At 41.8% G+C, this 19407-nt stretch overlaps 2 protein-coding genes, 1 long non-coding RNA gene and 1 other non-coding gene across 32 annotated transcripts in view; 1 reads left to right on the top strand and 3 right to left on the bottom strand.

Annotated features, from left to right (window-relative positions):
- Window positions 1-425: 425 nt before the first annotated feature.
- Window positions 426-3963, bottom strand: Hax1 (HCLS1 associated protein X-1). Of its 3 annotated transcripts, none has more exons than XM_021196206.2 (7): window positions 3664-3852; window positions 2882-3144; window positions 2531-2718; window positions 1402-1453; window positions 1167-1273; window positions 970-1060; window positions 426-687 (listed from the first exon to the last, which is right to left on the bottom strand). In XM_021196206.2, exons 1-7 carry the CDS (start codon window positions 3714-3716, stop codon window positions 602-604), a joined length of 840 nt encoding a protein of 279 aa, XP_021051865.1. In that variant the 5' UTR covers window positions 3717-3852; the 3' UTR covers window positions 426-601. The 3 variants fall into 3 exon arrangements, with proteins under 3 accessions (XP_021051865.1, XP_029393460.1, XP_029393461.1); XM_029537600.1 differs by having other exon boundaries at window positions 427-687; window positions 2531-2709; window positions 3664-3963; XM_029537601.1 differs by having other exon boundaries at window positions 428-687; window positions 2882-3121.
- Window positions 3964-4400: 437 nt separating this feature from the next.
- Window positions 4401-6291, top strand: LOC115063826. Its single transcript, XR_003843694.1, has 3 exons — window positions 4401-4441; window positions 5274-5387; window positions 6211-6291. It is a non-coding gene; the product is annotated as an uncharacterized LOC115063826 (long non-coding RNA).
- Ubap2l (ubiquitin associated protein 2 like) overlaps window positions 5227-19407 on the bottom strand; it is a 57682-nt gene continuing 43501 nt past the window's right edge. For 6 of the 27 annotated variants that reach the window (XM_021195681.1, XM_021195678.1, XM_029537599.1 and 3 more), the window contains 6 exons: window positions 19310-19398; window positions 17005-17058; window positions 15336-15417; window positions 14248-14465; window positions 13418-13523; window positions 11350-11750 (listed from right to left, as the gene is read on the bottom strand). In XM_021195681.1, coding sequence (XP_021051340.1) covers window positions 11701-11750; window positions 13418-13523; window positions 14248-14465; window positions 15336-15417; window positions 17005-17058; window positions 19310-19398 — 599 coding nt within the window. In that variant the 3' untranslated portion in view covers window positions 11350-11700. Of the gene's footprint in view, window positions 5356-5393; window positions 6085-6909; window positions 6961-7370; window positions 7569-8354; window positions 8423-11349; window positions 11751-13417; window positions 13524-14247; window positions 14466-15335; window positions 15418-17004; window positions 17059-19309; window positions 19399-19407 lie in introns of those variants that run through there. The other 21 variants (XM_029537581.1, XM_029537583.1, XM_029537584.1 and 18 more) reach the window with 15 other exon arrangements.
- LOC115063901 lies at window positions 15498-15635 on the bottom strand. The gene has a single exon (XR_003843769.1). It is a non-coding gene; the product is annotated as a small nucleolar RNA SNORA58 (small nucleolar RNA).

Consider the following 19407-nt stretch of genomic DNA (forward strand, 5'->3'; position numbering starts at 1 on the left):
AAAGAAAGAAAGAAAGAAAGAAAGAAAGAAAGAAAGAAAGAAAGAAAGAAAGAAAGAGAAAGAAAGAAAGAAACAACAGCAACTACCTTTTGGCAATCTTTTTCTAGAAATGCTACTAGAATTATTTCTATTTCCTCAATAATAAAATCATTTTCTTTTTGTGTCTACCTCTAATTTATTAAATCTTGTTTTGGGATGGGCTGGTGAGATACCTCAGTGGGTAAGAGAGCCTGCTGCTAAGCCTGAGACCTTGACCTGGATTCGCAGAACTCACACTGTGGAAAGAACCAACTCCCACACGTTGTCCTGACTTCTACATGTGTATACTACCCCTGATGTACACAAAATAAAATCATTAGCCAAGAAACTTTTGGAAGTCCTGGATGGGTCTGTAAATTAAAAGGACCTTGACAAAACCAAGACTGAGACCTTTAGCATAAATAAAGGCTTTATTGGTCAATTTGAATGAATGACAGACTGGCATAAGCTCAATTAATCATTTCACACATTTAAGACCCTGGGATGACAAAGCTAAACTTATTGGCAATGGGCATCAGGAAAGGAGTGGGAAGGACCTGAAGGCTTCTGAAGTTTAAGGACGCTATCGGGACCGAAACCAACGTCCTAGTAGCAAATCCAGAATGGAAAGGGGATCATCCAAAGCTGAAGATCTCTGAGAGTCTGGGTCTAAGAAAGAAAGTCATACCAAAAAGAGAGAAAATGTATCAAAAGGTAGGCACATCTTTCCCCAAAATGTTAAAAGATGGGTCTTTTGAATTATACTCTTTTTGTTGTTGTTGTTGTTGTTTTTTGAGACAGGGTTTCTCTGTATAGCCCTGGCTGTCCTGGAACTCACTCTGTAGACCAGGCTGGCCTCGAACTCAGAAATCCCCCTGCCTCTGCCTTCTGAGTGCTGTGATTAAAGGCGTGAGCCACCATGCCCAGCTTTGAATCATACTTTTAACTTACCAATTCTGGAACTGTCACGGGCTTCTTGATGGGTCACTGTGGTCTCTCTCCGGCCCTCACTGTCTACCACAGTGCGGTGTTCTTCCACTGTCTGCAAGAGAAGTCCCAATATATCCCTTACAGCACTATGTTGAGTTTAGTATCTTCTTATATTTGTCCCTTTCCCCAGAGCATTATACTTCTTTCTCTCAACTCACCCCATCTGGCTTAGTGATCTTGGTCACAGAGATGCTTTTGAAATACGATTTGGGCTGGGGTTGAAGAAGTGGACCCAGACCTTCCTGGGAAACCTGGGAGTCAAGATCTGGAAGGGCAGAGAGATGACAAGCCAGGAGAGAGTGGAGGGGAGGTAATTAGACAGTGTTTCAGGAAGAACCTTCTGAGAGAACTTGAGGAGAACGGCATGGTAAATGTGCCTCCCTCCAGGCTTACCTTTGTCTTCTTTGGCTCTAGAATGGGGACTCACAGGCCATGTATCATCCAACTGTACAAGAACCACACAATATCAGTGAAAAGACACCTTCCAATCTTAACCTTGAAGGTCAGAGAACCCATATTCCTCCCTTGTTCTAAAACCCCAGAAATACTTCCATTTGGGCAGCTTGTGTTCACACACCTTCTTCCTTAGTTTTATATGGACTTCTAAGAAAAAGAATTCCTGAAATTCTTTCCTGCACTTTTAAGATTCTTTCTTAACCAAGAATTTAAACTAGTAATTAAACAAACAAACAGAAACAAAGCACAATATTTCCATTTTCCCTTTGTATTCTATTCTAGTTCTAACATTGCAAAAAGAAAACAGGAGCAGTGGGGTTGGGAAGAGGGCTCACAGGTTAGGGACACTTGTTGCTCACAGGTTAGGGACACTTGCTGCTCATAGGTTAGGGACACTTGCTGCTCTTCTAGAAGACATCAAGCAGCTCAGAGCTCCAGGGGATTCAAAACCTCATCACCGTAAGCACCTGCACCCAAACAAACTCACATGGGCACACATACATATACAAAATAAATAAATCTTAAAAACAACAAACAGCAACAAAATCCCAACTAACAAACTCAGAGGCAGGCAGATCCCCGAGTTTGAGGCCAGCATGGTCTATATAGCAAGTTCCAGGTCAGCCAATACTAGAGACTCCATCTCAAAATACATAAAAAAATCAAATAAGAGAGGGGAGGGGGCTCTTGCAGAAGATCACGGTTTATAGTTCCCAGCAAGAGCATGGTGGCTCATAACTATACATAATTTGAATTCCAGGGGATTCAATATCCTTTTTGATCTCTGTGGGCACAGGAACATGTGGTACAGAGACATTCAAGCAGGCAAAACACTCATACATATAAAAGAAAATAAATAAATCTTAGATGACTGTGGTGGCAAACATTTAATCCAGAGGCAGAGGCAGGCAGATATCTAAATCTACACAGTGAAGTAAGTTTCAAAACGAAAATCCCAATAAAGAAGAAAATCCAGATAAATGCACTAACTAAAGGGAGTAAAATTGCAACTCAACTCTAAGAGATTCCAATAAGGGTTTACAGTTCAGGTGCAGAGAATACTTACCCTATGAAAAGGTCCCTGGGACCCCCAATCTGGAGCTGGTTTTGAGGATTCAGGTTTTGCATGACTCTCCAAGACCCCCTCAAAGATCCTGGGTTGGTGACTATCTGGGTACTTAAGCATTGAGTCTCGTAGTGTCTGCCCCTCCCGCAGTCTCTCACCAGGTGTTTCTGACTCAGGACCTGGAAGTTCTACAGAAAGTTGGTAGGTGATTCTGGGATAGGAAAGGCCTTAAAACATTTAAATCTTTTAAAAATCAATTTCTGTAGACTATCCCAACTACTCTGCAAGTTCTGTTATTCATCACTAACCCACTAGAAACCCATAGGTTCTCCCTCAGGGAAATTCACACACCAGGAGAGTGGGAAGGCAAGGTCCAGGCCCCCATCTCGCTGAAGATGCTATTAAAATCTCGTACTAGATCATCAAAGCCAAAGTTGCCATGGAATCGCATCCCTCCTCTGGGGCTGAAGCTGAAACCGAATTCTTCTGGAGGCTGAGAACCATCAAACGCATAGCTCTCTCGACCCCACGCGCCTCTGTCTTCCTCCGCTTCGTCATCATCATCATCGTCGTCATCATCTCGAGTCATCCCTCCAAAAAAAGGATCTCTGTGGCTAAGAGTGGAGGCAGATAAGCCACGAAGACTTCAACACTGTCTAAGCCATAAAAATCAACCCAAGGGCAGCAATTGGGCCAAAGAGGGGTCTGAGCAGCTGAAAACACAGGCGATCTGGTTTCAAAACAACGCTGGTGATCTATTAGGGTTTTGTATTGTTTCTAAACAAGGCCTCTCCGCACCTCCCAACAGCTGCCAGACGACCCATGGTTTTTCTTCAGGGTCATCCTGCCCACTACTAATCGCCCAATTACTTGCTCATGGCCCTCTTCCCCAGACCCCCATTGTTTTCTCCGCCCAGGTCCCTGTTGCATCACCCAAGTCTGGAGAAAGCTGCCGTTTCTGTCCTCTTAACCACTGCTTTGATTACTGTGGCGGGGTGAGTACTCAAGAATGCGATCTTTGACCTCTCAGCAGGAGTTGAAGGGGGCGGGAAAGGAAGCTTTCCAAAAATATGAAGGGGTCAAGTGTCTACCAAAACACCCTTCCCGTATGTCCAGCCCAGAACTATTCTCACCTCCGAGGTCCAGGAAAGCCGAAAAAGCCTCGGAAAAGATCAAAGATGCTCATTCCCGTTGGGGCACTAGAAACTTTGAACCTCTGCAGCCCATGGGCAACACGAGACCACCACCAGCTTACGCTACCCTGTCGGATATAGCCAGGGCTCAGCGTTCGCTGCCGAAAAGCAACCCCACGATGCGGCGTTGTCGTAAAAGTTGTAAGCCGGAGGAGGAAGAGGCGGGGCTGACGGAGCTCCTCAGACACGAAGCTTCTATACGCTACCTTTCAGTTTTGGGTGAGGGTGGACGTGCGAAATTCCCACTGTCCAAGGATCACATCCCTTCTAGGTGATTCTTCCTCCAGCTGATCTGCCAGGCCCCAAGGGGTGTTTCCGTTTCTTTCTGGAGTGTCCCAGGTAGCCGCCAGAGGGAGTGGCTTGTTCAGAGGCCTGCTTCGCCCCAGGATCAGAAAACACCTCCCACCTTGTGTTTTGTTTCTAGACTGATGTCGGTGACGTCTAATGCTAGGTTAGGCAAAGTTTTACCTAGTTCCTTAAACCGCGATTTCCCTACTGCTGAAGATGCTAGGAATCTCTTCAGCTAGTAGGGAGTTTTTAAACTTGTTATTTTCGATACAGGGTTTCTGTGTGTTGTTCTGGCTGTCCTGGAACTCGATTGTAGACCAAGGGGGCTACAAACCTGCCTGCCTGCCTAATGCCTCCCAGATGCTGGGATTAAAGGCGGTTGCCACCACACGCTGCTGCTTTTAAAAAAACTAAACAGTTGGCAACTAAGGTAAGATTTGTAGACTAGGCATGAACGAGAAGCTACTTGTGTCTTGGGAAAACCATGCCGTAATGAAATTTGATGGTGTTTTAATCCACCCGGGAGGTATAAGGCCAGCCTGCTCCTCACTGAGTTTCTGGCAAGTCAGCTACAGGGTGAGACTCTGACTCAAAATGAACAGACCTCCCTCACCACCTCAGCACAGAGGATATTTGCAGTTTTGGAAGGCTGAAACAGGATCTCGAGTCCTTGGCAATATGGCTCTTATAAAGAAAAATGAAATTTCTCTTTCTCGTAATTGAAGTCCAAGAACCTTTTACTGCACCATGCCCCCATTCCAGGTCTTGCTCTAAGATTTCAAAGCCACATAAAATAGGCAAGGCAAAGTGTAGTGCTGAGAACCTTTAACCTTAGCACTCAAGAGGTAGAGGCAGGCAGATCTCTCAATGTGAGACCAGCCTGGGCTCCACACTAAGTTCCAGGCCAGTAAGGGTTATATAGTGAGACTGTCTCAAAAACATAACTACTATATACTCCTCCAAAGAGAAAAAGACCCTAAGATTTAGTTCTGCCAGCCAGCAGCTAGTGCTGGCTTCAGACTTCAGAATCCTTTAAAACCATGCTTAGATTCCTACAAGGTCCTTTGCCTTTAAAATGTCCTTAGCTCCTTCCCCTTTCACTTCCTGAAATGTGCTGTAGATGAGGCAGTTTCTAGAAGAAATGAAGATTTGCAGTAGTTCTTTCCAGTCACAGAATGTAAAAGGAAATCCCCTTAAGGGCAAAATATTAGCACATTAAGGTGAGAGATCTTAAAGGGCAAAGATTTCACTTTATTCCACAGCCTTCGAGCCTGCTAGAAGAGGCCCCAGTTGGTACGGTAATACTTATTCACCAAGCTGGTCATCGACGAGAGTGAGGATATCCTAGACGGAGCAAGAATGGGCAGAGGCTGAAGGTAGAGGTTTGTTTTTTTTTTCTCCTTTTTTTTTTATATATATATGTATATATATATATACAAGACACATTAATCCATTAAATTTGAAGACACAGTACAAAAAAAAAAACACTTCAACTAATCCATCTGACAATGCTGTTCATATTTATGACGCCATTTTTTTTAGTGTGTGTGTGTGTGTGTGTGTGTGTGTGTGTGTGTGTGGTTTGGTTTTCCTAATAATAAAGGAGGAGACTTAGGGCTGTTGGGCTGATATATATTTGGGGGGAGGGGTCACCTTCCCACCTCACCCATACACCACCAGGGTGAACAGGAAGAAGTGAAGGAAAGGCAGGGCCCACAGCAAAGTTTCATAATCTTGAATGCAAAGAGAAAGGAGGAAGAGGAGGGGAGGGGAAGAAAATACAAATCCTATAATACATACAACAGGGTGGGATGGTATAGGGATGGGACAGACATGAAGCTGAGGTGTGGGATGGGCCGCTGGGGGTGTGGAGCAGCGGAATCGCCCCACATTCTTTTCTCTCTTTGATGCTGTTTCCATAGTTTCCAGGCTGAGAAGCCCTCTCAGAAGATGGGACAGGAGAAGAGGGTCAGGGCCTCAGTTGGCCCCCCAGCTGTAGCTGTTGTAGGCAGACTTGTTGGTCTGGGGCTTCTGCGGGATGGAGCTGGTCTGGCTACGTTGCCCGCTGCCCGTCTGCAGGGGAATGGGAAGGTTATGGGGGAGGAAAAAGGTGTCTAGTTAGTGGGACCAATCTGTAACATCTTCAAGTGGAAATGTGCAAATAGTCATGCTCTCTCATTTTTTTTTTTTTTAACTTAGAACCTACTATGAAGCTTACTTTTCAAGCACAGAAAATTTGGTCTACATAGCCTCCTTTACAAGGTGACTTTTTTTTTTTTTTAACCTTAGAGGAAAATGAAAAGTGGACAAGAAAACTTTGGAGATAAGATGGTGAGTTGGTTCTATTCTTGTTCAGTTGACTTCACCATTACACACTGCCCTTGTCTAAAAAACAAACAAAGCAACTATGAGAATTCTGACCTTTTCAAAGTGAGTGATGACAAGGTGATTACATTCTCACTCATCTCTGTGAATGCTGAAACATAGAAAGCTATCTTTGAGAGCAAAAAAGCCCTATTTTAGTTGCCCAGCCACCTATGTTGGGGATCTTAAGAGGTCTCTTTTACCACCCTTCAGACTCTCCCAGCACCACACAGTAATTAATGTGAAACCAATCCAAAGCCACAAAGCCCTGAGGCATCAGGCCCCAGATGCTGCCCCAAGAATCTTTTCAATTCTAGTAACCAGCGCTTTCCAGAGTTGGAGAGGGTAGAAAGATAAAGAGGGTGTTGAGGGGGGAAGGAAGAGAGAGGATGGGGAGGCCAGAGAGCTTAGCACAGTGTTTCTGTTTGTGTATCCCGATTTGTGATTGGGTAGGCTTTTCAAGTTATCTGAGGCTGTGGAGGTGAAATGGGGACTAAAAAGGTTGGTTTCAAGCATATTATTCAGTTTCATTACCTGCTCCTCCTGCTGGCGCTGGCAACAGAGAATCATCTGCAAATATGGTAGCTGAGGCAGAACCAGGATATATGGAAAATAAAGGGACAAACTTTTGACAATAGAACTCCACTGTTAGAAGGGAAAGCTATAATGTCAGGGAAGGGAGAAGGCTGGGAGAGGTTAGAGGGAAGGTGTGACCCAGGTCTGACAGGATAAGGACAACTGTGCCATGGGAGGTGGAGGAGAAAGGTACCAAAGGAACTGGACAAAAGGGTTTCAATCTGGCCCATTCTTTCATGTTTCCTTTGCTAACTGTTCATGTTATGTGCGCTTGTGTATGTGCTGTGTGCCCCTGGCTGGCACTGGTGAGGGCTGGGTGAAGGTGGTGGTAAGGAAGGTTAAGAAAAGGAAAAGGGAGGTAGTTTTAAGGGATAGGAAGGAAGAGGAAGGGAAAGGAGAGAGGAGGGAAGGGCTGTTACCTGGCCATCCTGCTGCAGGTGATGATGAAGGATTTGAGAGTGTGGCTGCTGATGTGGGGTCAGAATATGCATAAAGGGGGCAGGTGGGTAGGCAGCAGCTGTGGCTGGATTGATGGGCCCTCCACTTCCTAGGGCTGAAGGCAAGTTGAAGGAGGCAGCAGGAGTACCGGAATGAAACCCTTGTTTCTCAAAGGACTGCTATCCCAAGAGAACGGGAGGGAAGACAATAAAACATGATCATTAGAAGAATCCTAGGACTTTCTGAGGCCCAACACCCTTATCCTCAGAAAGTACCATGGTCAGAAGCAATAGTATACCTCAAGTCAAATATTCAGAAGTCTTAGTTCTAGCTCTGTCTTTTCATAGCTCCATGATCCTAGGCAAATTAACTACTTAACCTCAGTTTCCTCATAAATAAAAGAAATATTGCTGAGCTCTTGCTGTAAGGATTGAGCAGGAAGATGACTGTTAGAGCATGCATGAAGTCTCACATTGGCCAGGCATGATGTTGTATGCCTTTAATCCCAATCACTTGGGAAGCAGGTGGATCTGTGGAGTTTGAGACTAGTCTGGTCTACACAATGAGTTCCAGGTCAACTAGGACTACAAAATGAAGCCCTTCTTCAAAATTAAGTAAAAATAATTTCATGAGAAAATAGAGAAATTTGCTGACTAGTCTGGGCATTCCTGTCTCTGTAGTTTAGCACAAATTCAAATTCCTTAGATATTTTAGAAGAAATGAAGATCTTGTTGGGACATAAAAAGGACAGACAACAGATGTATCTGTAGATAACTCAATGAAAAACACCTCACTTCATTCCCACTTTTGGTTATGGAAAGAATGAAACTGAAGCCTAGAGACAATTCATTTTAGAAAAGGTAGGACGGGTTCTTGACAGCATTCCTAAGGGTTGTTCTAACTTCAACTCCACCTCTTCTATGTTCATCCATCTCTTTCTAATTTCATCCAGACCAGATACCTACCTGGGTTTTGGAGTACACAGAACCCGAGATATCTGGCACGCCCGTGTTACTGGAGGTGACTGATACACCTAGTGGAGGAGGAAAGAGAGGATTAGCTCTGTTATTAGCCTAGTCTCTGTTCCTAGGACACAGTGATGTCTGCAGCTTTTCTAGCTATGGCACTGTAAAAGAATTTTGGTATAATTTTCCCACTTTTACATCAGTTCTGAGATGTCAGAATTCATGACACAAGTGCTGCCTAAGAATTCTTTTGTCCTTTATAGATATTATGTACGGAATATATATGTGAGCTGCTTTTTGAGGGGAGCAGGGGGTATTAGCAAAATCTCAGTAGTGTATGATTTGTAAGCAAAAGGATATAATAAATTTAGTGTCCATTGTGAACCAGTCTACTCAAACTCCACTTGATTGTGCCCTTTAAGACAGGTAATTTGGCTCTTTCTGTTCTATAGACATTAAGGATTTCTGCTCAAAATCCTTACAAATCCACATTATTAAGTAGGAACAGTCTACTGCAGTCCCAGAGCACTTATTAGAATCCCAGTTTACTTAAAGTCTCACTTTTCTGGTTGTAGAACGTCTAGGCATATATCCTTATGAATTAAAGGGCTGACACAAAATAAATTTCTAGTTTTATAATTTTAGTGATGTGGGGCATAGGGAAGACATAATAAGGGGTAGTCTTTGAGCCTATACAGAATGTAGAAACAATGTCATTTTCATTACTTCAGTCTGTCCATGAAATAACAGCTTTAATCCAGACCTAACTCATATAGGTCTCATTTCCTGTAGAAAAATTCCATACCACCACTTTTCAAAGGAGCCTGTAGTACTATAATACATTTTGATTTATTCTCAAGCTGAAATGAACTTACTACTATACTCTTTCTTTCTGAGAGTCTAAGTCAATAAATCAAGAAAACAGGAAAAGCCATGGGATCATCTAGCATCCTATTAGAGACATCTTAAACAAAAATGTAGAAAATAAGTTAAATTAGAAATTTAATTTACAATTGAAAAAAAAATACATTATCAGTTCCTGTAAAGATAAAAAGGAAACCAGAAAAACTGCATTCCTATGCTTAGATTGTTGCCTCCAAAGGTACATTATCCTTTTATATGGGAGCACTCTGATAAGAGCTTTGTTTTGTTCCTGAGAAGAAATGTATTAGTGACAAGTATCACAAGGAATACTCCATTCACTCAAATTCAACAGTCTTCATACCAATTCCAGAGCCACAACTCTCCTAACCAGTCTCTAGAACAAAGGCAGCCTTTAAGGGTTAAGTTCACAATCACTTTAGAATCTTCCAGTAGAATGTTTTTCTTTAAGGGTTAAAGATTTAGTCAATGATTAAGTGCTTTTCTAGCCAGAAGGACCTCTAGCACCAAGGGAAAAGAATTTAACTCTTAAACCCTACCACAATACAAGTTCTGATAGTGCCCTTCAGAAAGAACAAATACATCTAGGAGGGAAAAAAGTCACAGAACCACAGAAATAAAGCAAGATTAACTGCATACTTGGAAGGCACAGAGTAAACAAAGGGAACGATACAACAAACTCTTTTGGAGGTAGCAGAGATTTTCTTCCATCTCTTTTCAGACCCGATTTCTATCTGACAGAACAATGGGTAACAGGCATAACTTTTTTAGTTATGAAAGGGGCTAAAGCTAGTGAGAGGTTTGATGTAGAAGGGAGATAAGCCAAGATATAAACATAACATTTTAAAGACAAAATCAAAGAGACAATGAATTATCTTTACTAGGTAAGTGCATATAGCTGGTCTGGTTACCATCTACAAAGAGAAGCCAGGGTGATTGGTAACACAGGATGGGAGAATTACTAACTGGATTCTTAAGCTACGTAGTAAGGAGTTAACTTAGTTCTAGCAAGTTCCTACCTTGTTTTGTTTTTACCTAAAAAGTTTAGTTTCAGAGATCTAAAAATTGCATAGAAGATAGAAGGAACTAGGAATGGGGCTAGAGGGAGAGAAGTTCTGTATAGTAGCTGTAATAACTTGTATTTAATAGAAAACTTAAAACAACAAAAAACAGGCAATGGTTTTCCTATTTTCACTTGTTATCCCAGAGATCCTCAGAATAGAGTTCTGCTCTTTTCCCCACCCCACATGTCCTGCCTACCCCAACTCAATAGTTATACAAATTATTACAAAAAACAATGTAGGTGGTAGGCAGAAAATACAAGAACACATTTCTTTTACTTAGCATTGTAGCAACTTAGAAAATTGGTTACACTCCATAGGATCAGAGGGGTAGGAACTACTAAAGGAAAGCTGAATATATGGTTCCAATTAACCAAGAGTAGTATCATTGTTCAATTTTATGTTATAAACCACCAAAGGCTGATAGTGTGCCAGTGAGTGCATGGAGATCAAATTTCTACTAGCATGTCTGACCAATTATCTCCCATACATCTTTGGCTATATCTACAAGTTAAAAAAAATGACTTACAAATAATTCATTATCTCTGAAAAGCCATCAAAGGACCCTGTTCCAGGCTAGCACTGGTCCCAAAAAGCCTGAAGTCATCAACTAAGTGATCACTAATGACCTGATCAGCTACTAGTCAGCCTTTGAGAACTAGATGTAGAAATTAAGTCTTAGATGATAGTTCCCTAACAACAGCTTTGAACACTACCTCTTTTGCCTTTCACCATGTCATGACACTCTAACTTGTCTTTTCCCTCAGCCTATGCCAGAGGCAAGGGGATGACCTATATGAAAAAGTAAAGACATAAAAGCATGGGAAATCAGTTTTGTTGTTTTTGTTTATTTATAAATAGCTTTACCAACCAATCAGTAGGCTGGAAACAGACTGTTTTCCCTCCACCCAAATTAAAAACTACTACACTAAAACACTAACAGCTCTTTGGCTATACTGGAGATTGATTGAAAAAGCCACCCTCCACCCTTTATCCACAATACAGTATTGGCTCCTAGTGTCCAGAAAGACATGCACGGAAAGAACGCAGAGTTAGCTAAAGAAATACCACAGTTTATTGAAGACTACAAATATTTTGTTACAAGTTGGAACTACATGCCTTCCAGAAATCAAAAGCAACAGCAGGTGTGTGCATTGATGCTTCGGAGGTGCTGCACGGCTCGAACTCGAAATGGGTAAGACAGGGTCAGACACATGGGGGAGAGGGAAATGGGGAACGGGCAAGTTCAAAAGCCCAGAAGGTATCCACCAACTCATTTCCCCAAGCCACGCAGGCCATGGCCTCAGCTCAGCAGGCTCTCCTCAGTGGTCTGGTTTCTGAAACAAGACTTCAGTGCAAATTTATACACACACACAAAACACAGCCCCCAGGCTTGGGCCAAATTAGCTCTCAGCCGTCCAGAAATGCTTGTAAGGGGGTGGATATTTTCTTCCTAAAAGGAATCAAATACATAAAGATAAATGAATTTAGAGGTTGATGAGGAAATATAATGATAAGAGCCCTCTGTTGGGGGTTGGGAACTGGGGGTTCTCAAAAAGTTGCTATAACAGATTTCTGAAATCTTATGGTAAGTAAAAGAAGCTAGGAGTTTCAGAATCATATAACTTTCATCAATCACAAACCCTTTAAAATATTTGTAACTGGACTGCTTAGGACCTAAATGTAGTACTAAATTTTGGGATGAAGCCACTCCAAGTCAAAAAGCTTATACCTCTCTCCCCACCAAAGATTAGGCTAGGTCCTGCTCAGTGAGAGTAGTAGCCATAGGAATATGGGTATTGAATCTCAGCAGTTCTTCAAGATTTGTAAAGTAATATATATAATGACCTAGTCTTTCTGTGCTCAGTTCTCCAGTCATTGAAAAGCTTGGTTATTTCCCCACCCAGAGCCCACAGAAAAGTGAACAACACTAGTCGCTCCCTCTAAATCCCATAAAACTATGGGATGTTATTTACATAAAAATGTAACCAGGCTACAAGCTTTTAAAGATAACTCAACCCTTATCCCTTAGCAACTGCACCAACCACCTCCCCCAGATTCACCTAAAAGTCACTTTAAAAAATTACATGGAATTGTTTCCAGTCCTCTACTAGAGCCAGATATGGGTATATACCTATTACATCACTACACAGGAGATAGTGGCAAAAGGATTGCCACAAATGTGATGCAAGCCTAGGCTTCATAGAAACCTAGTCTCAAAAATAATACAAAACAAAAACACAAGCCAGATGTGGAGGTGTACACCTTTAGTCCCAGAACTCTCGAAGCAGAGGCAGACAAATCTGTGGATTCCAGGTCACCCTGGTTTACATACTGAGTTCCAGGACAGGTCTACATAGAGACACCCTATTTCCAAAACCAAAACGAACCAAATTAAAAAAAAAAAAAAAAAAAAAAAAAAAAAAAAAAAACCATAAATTCAACAACACAACCAGTACAACAAAACCCTACAAAAACAAAATGTTCTTTTTATCTCCATCCTCCAAAAGTAAAGCACAACATTAGGTATAGAGACAAGAGGCTATGTGTCCATAAAATCCGTATACTTCCTTCCGTGCCATCAGATGTGCAATAGCAACAAGACTAGCTATACAAATGAAGAAGCCTAAGGGTTCAAGTCTCACTCTAATGAGTAGTCAATCATGTCTACTTGTTTTTCTCCACATTGTATGTCTTCTAGAGAATTCAAAAGGGGGAGTCAAGTAACAAAATTAGTGATACAAACACATTTATGCCAAACATATTGTGCACAGTGGTAGAAACGTTATCTATCTCTCCTCTTCAGAACTCTTCAACTCTCAGTGCCATGGATACTATCATTTTCCCTCACTATCTTTTCAAAGAAACCTGGGGTCCTTGCTTTATTTCTCAAACTCAGATCAGCCAACACTAGTCTTTTGATCATTCCCACTGTGAATAGTGGATACAAGTCCTAGCATAAACTCTTCCCTGGTACTGTCTTAGACACTTAACCCAGCCAAATAATGACAATTGTATATCAAGAGTTAGCATATCCTTACTGACCCACTTTCAAGTGGGTCTTTTTCCATCTACTAATATACCACACAGACCACTGAGCAAGGGTCAAAGGTAACTTACCAGTGTTGTATCCGTGAGACCCATATCCACTTGGCTGTTGGAAAGGGGTGGCCGAGGCATTCACACTGACATTCACACCATGCTGCTTGGAAGAGGTAGGAGCCACCTGAAGAGCCAAAAGGACAGAAAAGGAATGACCCAGCAACAGATAACATTTGTCTCACTTGTCCTACACCAAAGACTAGACATTTAGGTAGATACTTATCGTAACATAGGCCAGTCACAGACTGAACAATGAAATGGTATCCTTCCTGACGGTTAAATGAGAAAATACCCACCACCCCAATATTTTAATATCTGGCCCCTCGTTCCTTGAGATTATGGAATCTCTAGGAGGTGGAGCCTCGCTGGAGGAAGTACATCAGTGGGATAGGATTTGAGGGTTTGTAGCCCTGCCCTGCACTCTTGATCTCTCTACTACTTCCTGCTCCTGGGACTTAACCATTATGGGCTCTCTCCTTCAAACTGTAAGCCAAACATCAACTTTCTACTGTGAGTTGCTCTTATTATAAAATAACAAAAAGTAACTGATACAGTAATGTTTTTAGAATTGACCCAAGAAATCAAAAGGAAGAGTGGTTTAGAGATAAAGAGACAATGGTTACAGGGAAAGGAGAGGCAGCAAAGACACACAGTATCATAGTCCTCTTTTGGATAATTCTACTATCAGGCAATTCTTGTTCTAATTAAAAATCCCATACCCTTTATTCCCAGGCCAGAAATGGGCCAAAGGTACAAGTTATATACAAGTTATCCTCATTTATTTCTAAGGAGTCATGTAGCCATGAAAGCAACTAGGATGGTGCTCAGGATGGGACTCAGTTACTCACAGGGAACACAGCAGGCCCATACTGGAAGGTGCTGGGGAGGCCCGGGACCCCTGTGTAGTATGGCAGGCTGGTGTAACTATAGCCAGGAGGCAGCGCCGGGTTCAGGAATGTCTGCTGCGTGGTGTGGTGAGTCTGCGTCTGGTTCTGTTGGGGTTGGGCCAAGGTTGTGGCTGGGGCTGGGGAGGAGGCATCCCCGCGGCCGAATTTGGTGAGGTCGCCTATGAAAAGAAGGGCAGCGGTACACTCTATAATGTGCAAAGAGGCTTCCAGAATGACACCTCCCAATGTTCCTTTGCCAACTTGTTTTCTATCATCTCCATTGCACCCTTGTTTCTCCAAAGCTTAAGGATAACAATAGTTGAGGGAAATTGAAAAGATAATGATTGGTCAGTCATGTAAAAACAAATAAAAATCAAGCAGGTAGTGGTGACCTCACACACCTTTAAAGCCAGCATTCAGTAGACAGAGGCAAGTGAATCTCTGAGATCAAGGTCTACAACAGAGTCAGTTCTAGGACAGCCGGGGCTATATAGAGAAACCCTATCTTGAAAAACCAAACCAAACCAAACCAAAAAAAAAAAAAAAAAATCATACTTAAAGTTGGGAGTCTAGTTCAGTACTAGAGCTTATACTTAGCATGGTAAAAACCTGCATTCAATATCCAGAATCACAATGCCTGGAAATAAGTCAACAGAAAGTGATAATATAAAAAGATGTCACAGGGAGCTGGAGAGACGGCTCAGTGGTTAAGAGCTCTGACTGTTCTTCCAGAGGTCCCGAGTTCAATTCCCAGCAACATCTCACAACCATCTGTAATGGGATCTGATGCCCTCTTCTGGTGTGTCTGAAGACAGAGACAGTATACTCATATACATAAAATAAAATTTTTAAAAGAAAAATGATGTCACAGGAACATATTCATAATGGAATTATGAAACTCCCAGCCTTGACTCATCACATCCATGACAACAAGGGGTAGGGAGGAAGAAAATTCACAATTCTGCCAAAAATCTTAATTATGGAACCCTTCTTGCTTCTACCTCCAAATCTAATACACCTCCCTGTATTCAGCTCTATCCCAGTCCTACCAGAGTAAGGGTTGCTGGCCAGGCTACCATCCCTCCCAGTAAGTGGAGTGGTGGGTGTGGGAAACGGGATACTGTAGTAATCCTAGAACCAAAATAAAAGAGCATAGATTAAATTCCACTCACTCTTTATCGTAAAAACCACAAAGATGAATAAAAGCATGAGACTGTTGGGAGTATTGCAAATTATCCAGTTACTGATTTAAAAGCTTACAACTCATATGAACCCCAATTAATCTGGCATACACTGTCCCCCCAGCCTGCCATGATCTGTAGAATAAGACAAGGCCTACGGATATGCTCATTGGGTACACATTAAGGTCTAGTAGGACCAACAAGGTTTAATAGTATACAGATCTTCCCATCTAATTTTTGAGAACACAGGTTCTTCTTTCTCCTGACGTGCTTCAGAAGCTGAGTGTGGAGTTGACTCAGTAGGTAAGAGTGCTTACTACCTAGATCTCCAGGATCCATGTAAAAAGGTGGGTATGACCATGGGCATGCCTGTACCAGTAGCAAGTAGGATATGTGGGTGGGTGGGCAAAGTGATAAAACAGGGTACACTCAATATTGTCCTCTGGCATCTTCAATCATATGTACTGCGTGGGAGGCAGAGGCAGATGGATCTTTACAGTTTGAGACCAGGACAGTCTACATAGCAAGTTCTAGGCCAGTTATTGCTATGTAGACTTGAGTGGTGGGATTAAAAGCATGTGCCACCACACCCAGCTCGTCTCAAAACGCAAAACAACAAAAGCTGTGTATAGTGGTTCTCCCAGCGTTACTAAAAGGTTGAAAACACACAATTTTGGTGATTCAGGGGAACTTATCAGTAAAAAATAAGAAGAGATGTGGTGTCACAGGCCTTTGATCCTAGTACTCAGTATAGTTAGGACTACATAGACCAACTCCAAAAAACAAGCTAGACAAGGACCATTACCTATAACTAATAACATACACACACAGTACTTTATCTATGCTATAACACATTATCATTATAAATGTTTATAGTCCCAGATACTTAAGAAATTGAGGCAGGAGAATATGAGGTCCAGTAGTTTGGGGCTAGCCTGAAAACGTGGTATACCTATCCAACTCAGAAAAGGGTACACAGCTCAGCAGTAGAATACCTACCTAGCATGCATTAAGTTCTAGGTTCAATCATAAGGGTCTCTAACAATAACAAAACAGAACAGGAAATTGATGTTGATAGGAAGCATGTTAACAGTTTTATGTCACATGTGTTTATATATATAGTATATGTGTGGGGAGCAGACTGAGAAATCTTCCATCAGTTTTAGTTTTGTCCCCCTGAAAGAAAGGAGGTACTGTAACTCAAGCTGGTCTTTAACTAATTATATAACTGATGCATGTTTTGAACTCTTGGTCTTCCTGTCTCCACTTCTCACATACTGGGATTACAGTAACTGATTTCAACACTAACGTTAAAGTTTTTGCCTGGAGGTGGTGGTACATGCCATTCATCCCAGCACTGAGGAGGCAGAGGCAGAGGCAGGTGGATTTCTGTGAGTTTGAAGCCAGTCTGATCTACAGAGTGAGTTCAAAGACATCCAAGGTTACATACACAGTGAAACCCTGCCTCAATGCACCTACCCCAATCCATCAATTTAATGTTTTGTTTCCCCCCAAAATTTTTATCCCACATGCTTACCAATGGAAATCTTGTCTGGAGCATCTGTAAATCATCATAACCATATACTTGTGGCTGTAAGACAGACATTTAACAACATTAATGGGAACTAGTCAAGATAAAGAACATATATCCTCATTGTCAGAACAAGGCAGATTATTTCCTTCTGTTTTAAGTGGAAAGTACAAAGAGATTAGATACTTCTTGAAAGGTCTTAAAGCTTTCCCGAAGCTACATACTGTATAAAGACAAGGGCTGATATCAGGGCACCTGTAGGGGAGAATAGGTAGAATCAAGTACATGAACAGCAGGCTTTAATTTCTATTTAGCAGTCACTGTCTCTTGCAGTCTTTAAAACTTAGGTTGAAATGTGAAGAATTCATATTTTATTCTCATTTTCCCATATTTCTAGGTACAAAGTGTTACTGTTAAAAAGTACTCAATGTGGGGGCTAGAGGGCTGGATCAGTTATGCACACTGGCTGTTCTAGAGGAAGCAGGTTTGATTCACAGCATCTACAAGGTGGTGTACACCCATCTGTAACTCTAGTTCGAGGAAACCCAATGTTCTTTTTCTGCCTTCCAAGGGAATCAAGTACACACATATATACAAAGCACTCAAACATGGAAATACTTTTTTGAAAAGTATGTAATGTGAGGTTAGAGAGAGGGCTCAGTGATTAAGAGCACTTGTTCTTGCAAAGGATGTAGCTCAGTTGCCAGGGCCTACCAGACAACTCATTGCCAGCAGTAATTCTAGTTCTCAGTTCAATGCTCCCTTCTGACCTCCATACCTGTCTACCTTCACATGGTACACATTCATAACACAGGCAGAACTTCATACATTTAAAAAAAATGGTGGAGCACACCTTTAATCCCAGCACTCGGGAGGCAGAGACAGGCGAATTTCTGAGTTTGAGGCCAGCCTGGTCTACAGAGTGAGTTCCAGGACAGCCAGGGCTATACAGAGAAACCCTGTCTCGAGGGAAAAAAAAAAAAGTGCAATTTAGATAATTCTTCTATTATCTAAACTTCTTTCATAGGGTAAAAATAAGTGACTTCTTAATTTTGTTTTGAGATAGCACTCACTGTGTAGTACTAGCTGGCCTAGAATACAGTTGGGTGACCAAGTTGGCCTTGAACTCTGCCTCCAAAGAGCTGGATTTAAACACAATGTCACCTGGCCAAAGAAATTGAAAAAATATTTTTTTTAATTTATTTTTCTTATTTTATCTTTGGATGTAGCTCTGGCTGTCCTGGAGTTTTCTATGTAGACCAGACTGGGCTCAAACTTCACAGAGGCATGCCTGTACCTGCCTCTGGCTCCTAAGTGTCAGGATTAAGGGTATTTGACAATATGGGTGTGGTTTTTTTATTTTATTTATATGAGTACACTGTAGCTGTCGTCAGACACACCAGAAAAGGGCATCAGATCTCATTAAGGATGATTGTGAAACACCACGTGGCTCTTAGGATTTGAACTCATGACCTCTGGAAGAGCAGTCTGTGCTCTTAACTGCTGAGCCATCTCTCCAAGCCCCCAAAATGGGTATTTTTAAATAGAATTTTCATAAATATTTTTCATTTTAGTGGATACTGAATACACATATATATATATAAGATATATATATATATAAAAGATCTAGAGGTAGAGAAGCAATAGCAATATAGAAATCCACCAAGCATCTAGATACTCTGGCCTTTGATGCTCAAGGTCCAGATTATACTTCACAAAGAATAAATACTCAGCAAAGGGCCCTGTCTAAGTTTAGTCCTTCCTCTACAAAAACTATTACATTTTGAAGGGTAGAATCTGGACAGTTATCCCAAGAGCACTGGCTGCTTTTCCACAGAACCCAGGTTTGATTCCCAGCACCCACATGTCTTGTATAATTATATGTAACTTGAGTTTTAGGGGATCTAATGCTGGTCTCCACAGGCACCAGGCACACTATGGTGTATATAACATACATGGAAACAAAACCCCAGATACATAAAAGCAAACACACAAACCCTGTTACTTTTTTTGGCTAGTGATACAGCTTAGTAGGTAAGGTACTTGCCACCAAACAATGCAAGCCAAACTGGAACCTGAATAAAGGTGAAAGGGACACTTCAGTTTCCTCTGATCTTAGCACATAATAGGTGCACACACACACACACACACACACACACACACACACACACAAATTTAAAAAACCATTTGCCCAAATGTGGGTACCATTCATTTATTCTGCTTTAATTATTGTCTTCCATCTGAAGTCAGAAATACAAAGAAGAGTCACACCATCCTCACTTTGTGAAGAAGATCCATCAGTCCCACTTACCGGGTAGGCATGTAACAGCCCCGGAGCCATAATATATGGATTAGGCAACAATGGCGGGACTCCAGGAGGAAGGTTGGGAGGAGCTTTTCCTGAAAGAA

This window comes from Mus pahari, chromosome 4, assembly GCF_900095145.1.
Source record: "Mus pahari chromosome 4, PAHARI_EIJ_v1.1, whole genome shotgun sequence".
Lineage (NCBI taxonomy): Eukaryota > Metazoa > Chordata > Mammalia > Rodentia > Muridae > Mus > Mus pahari.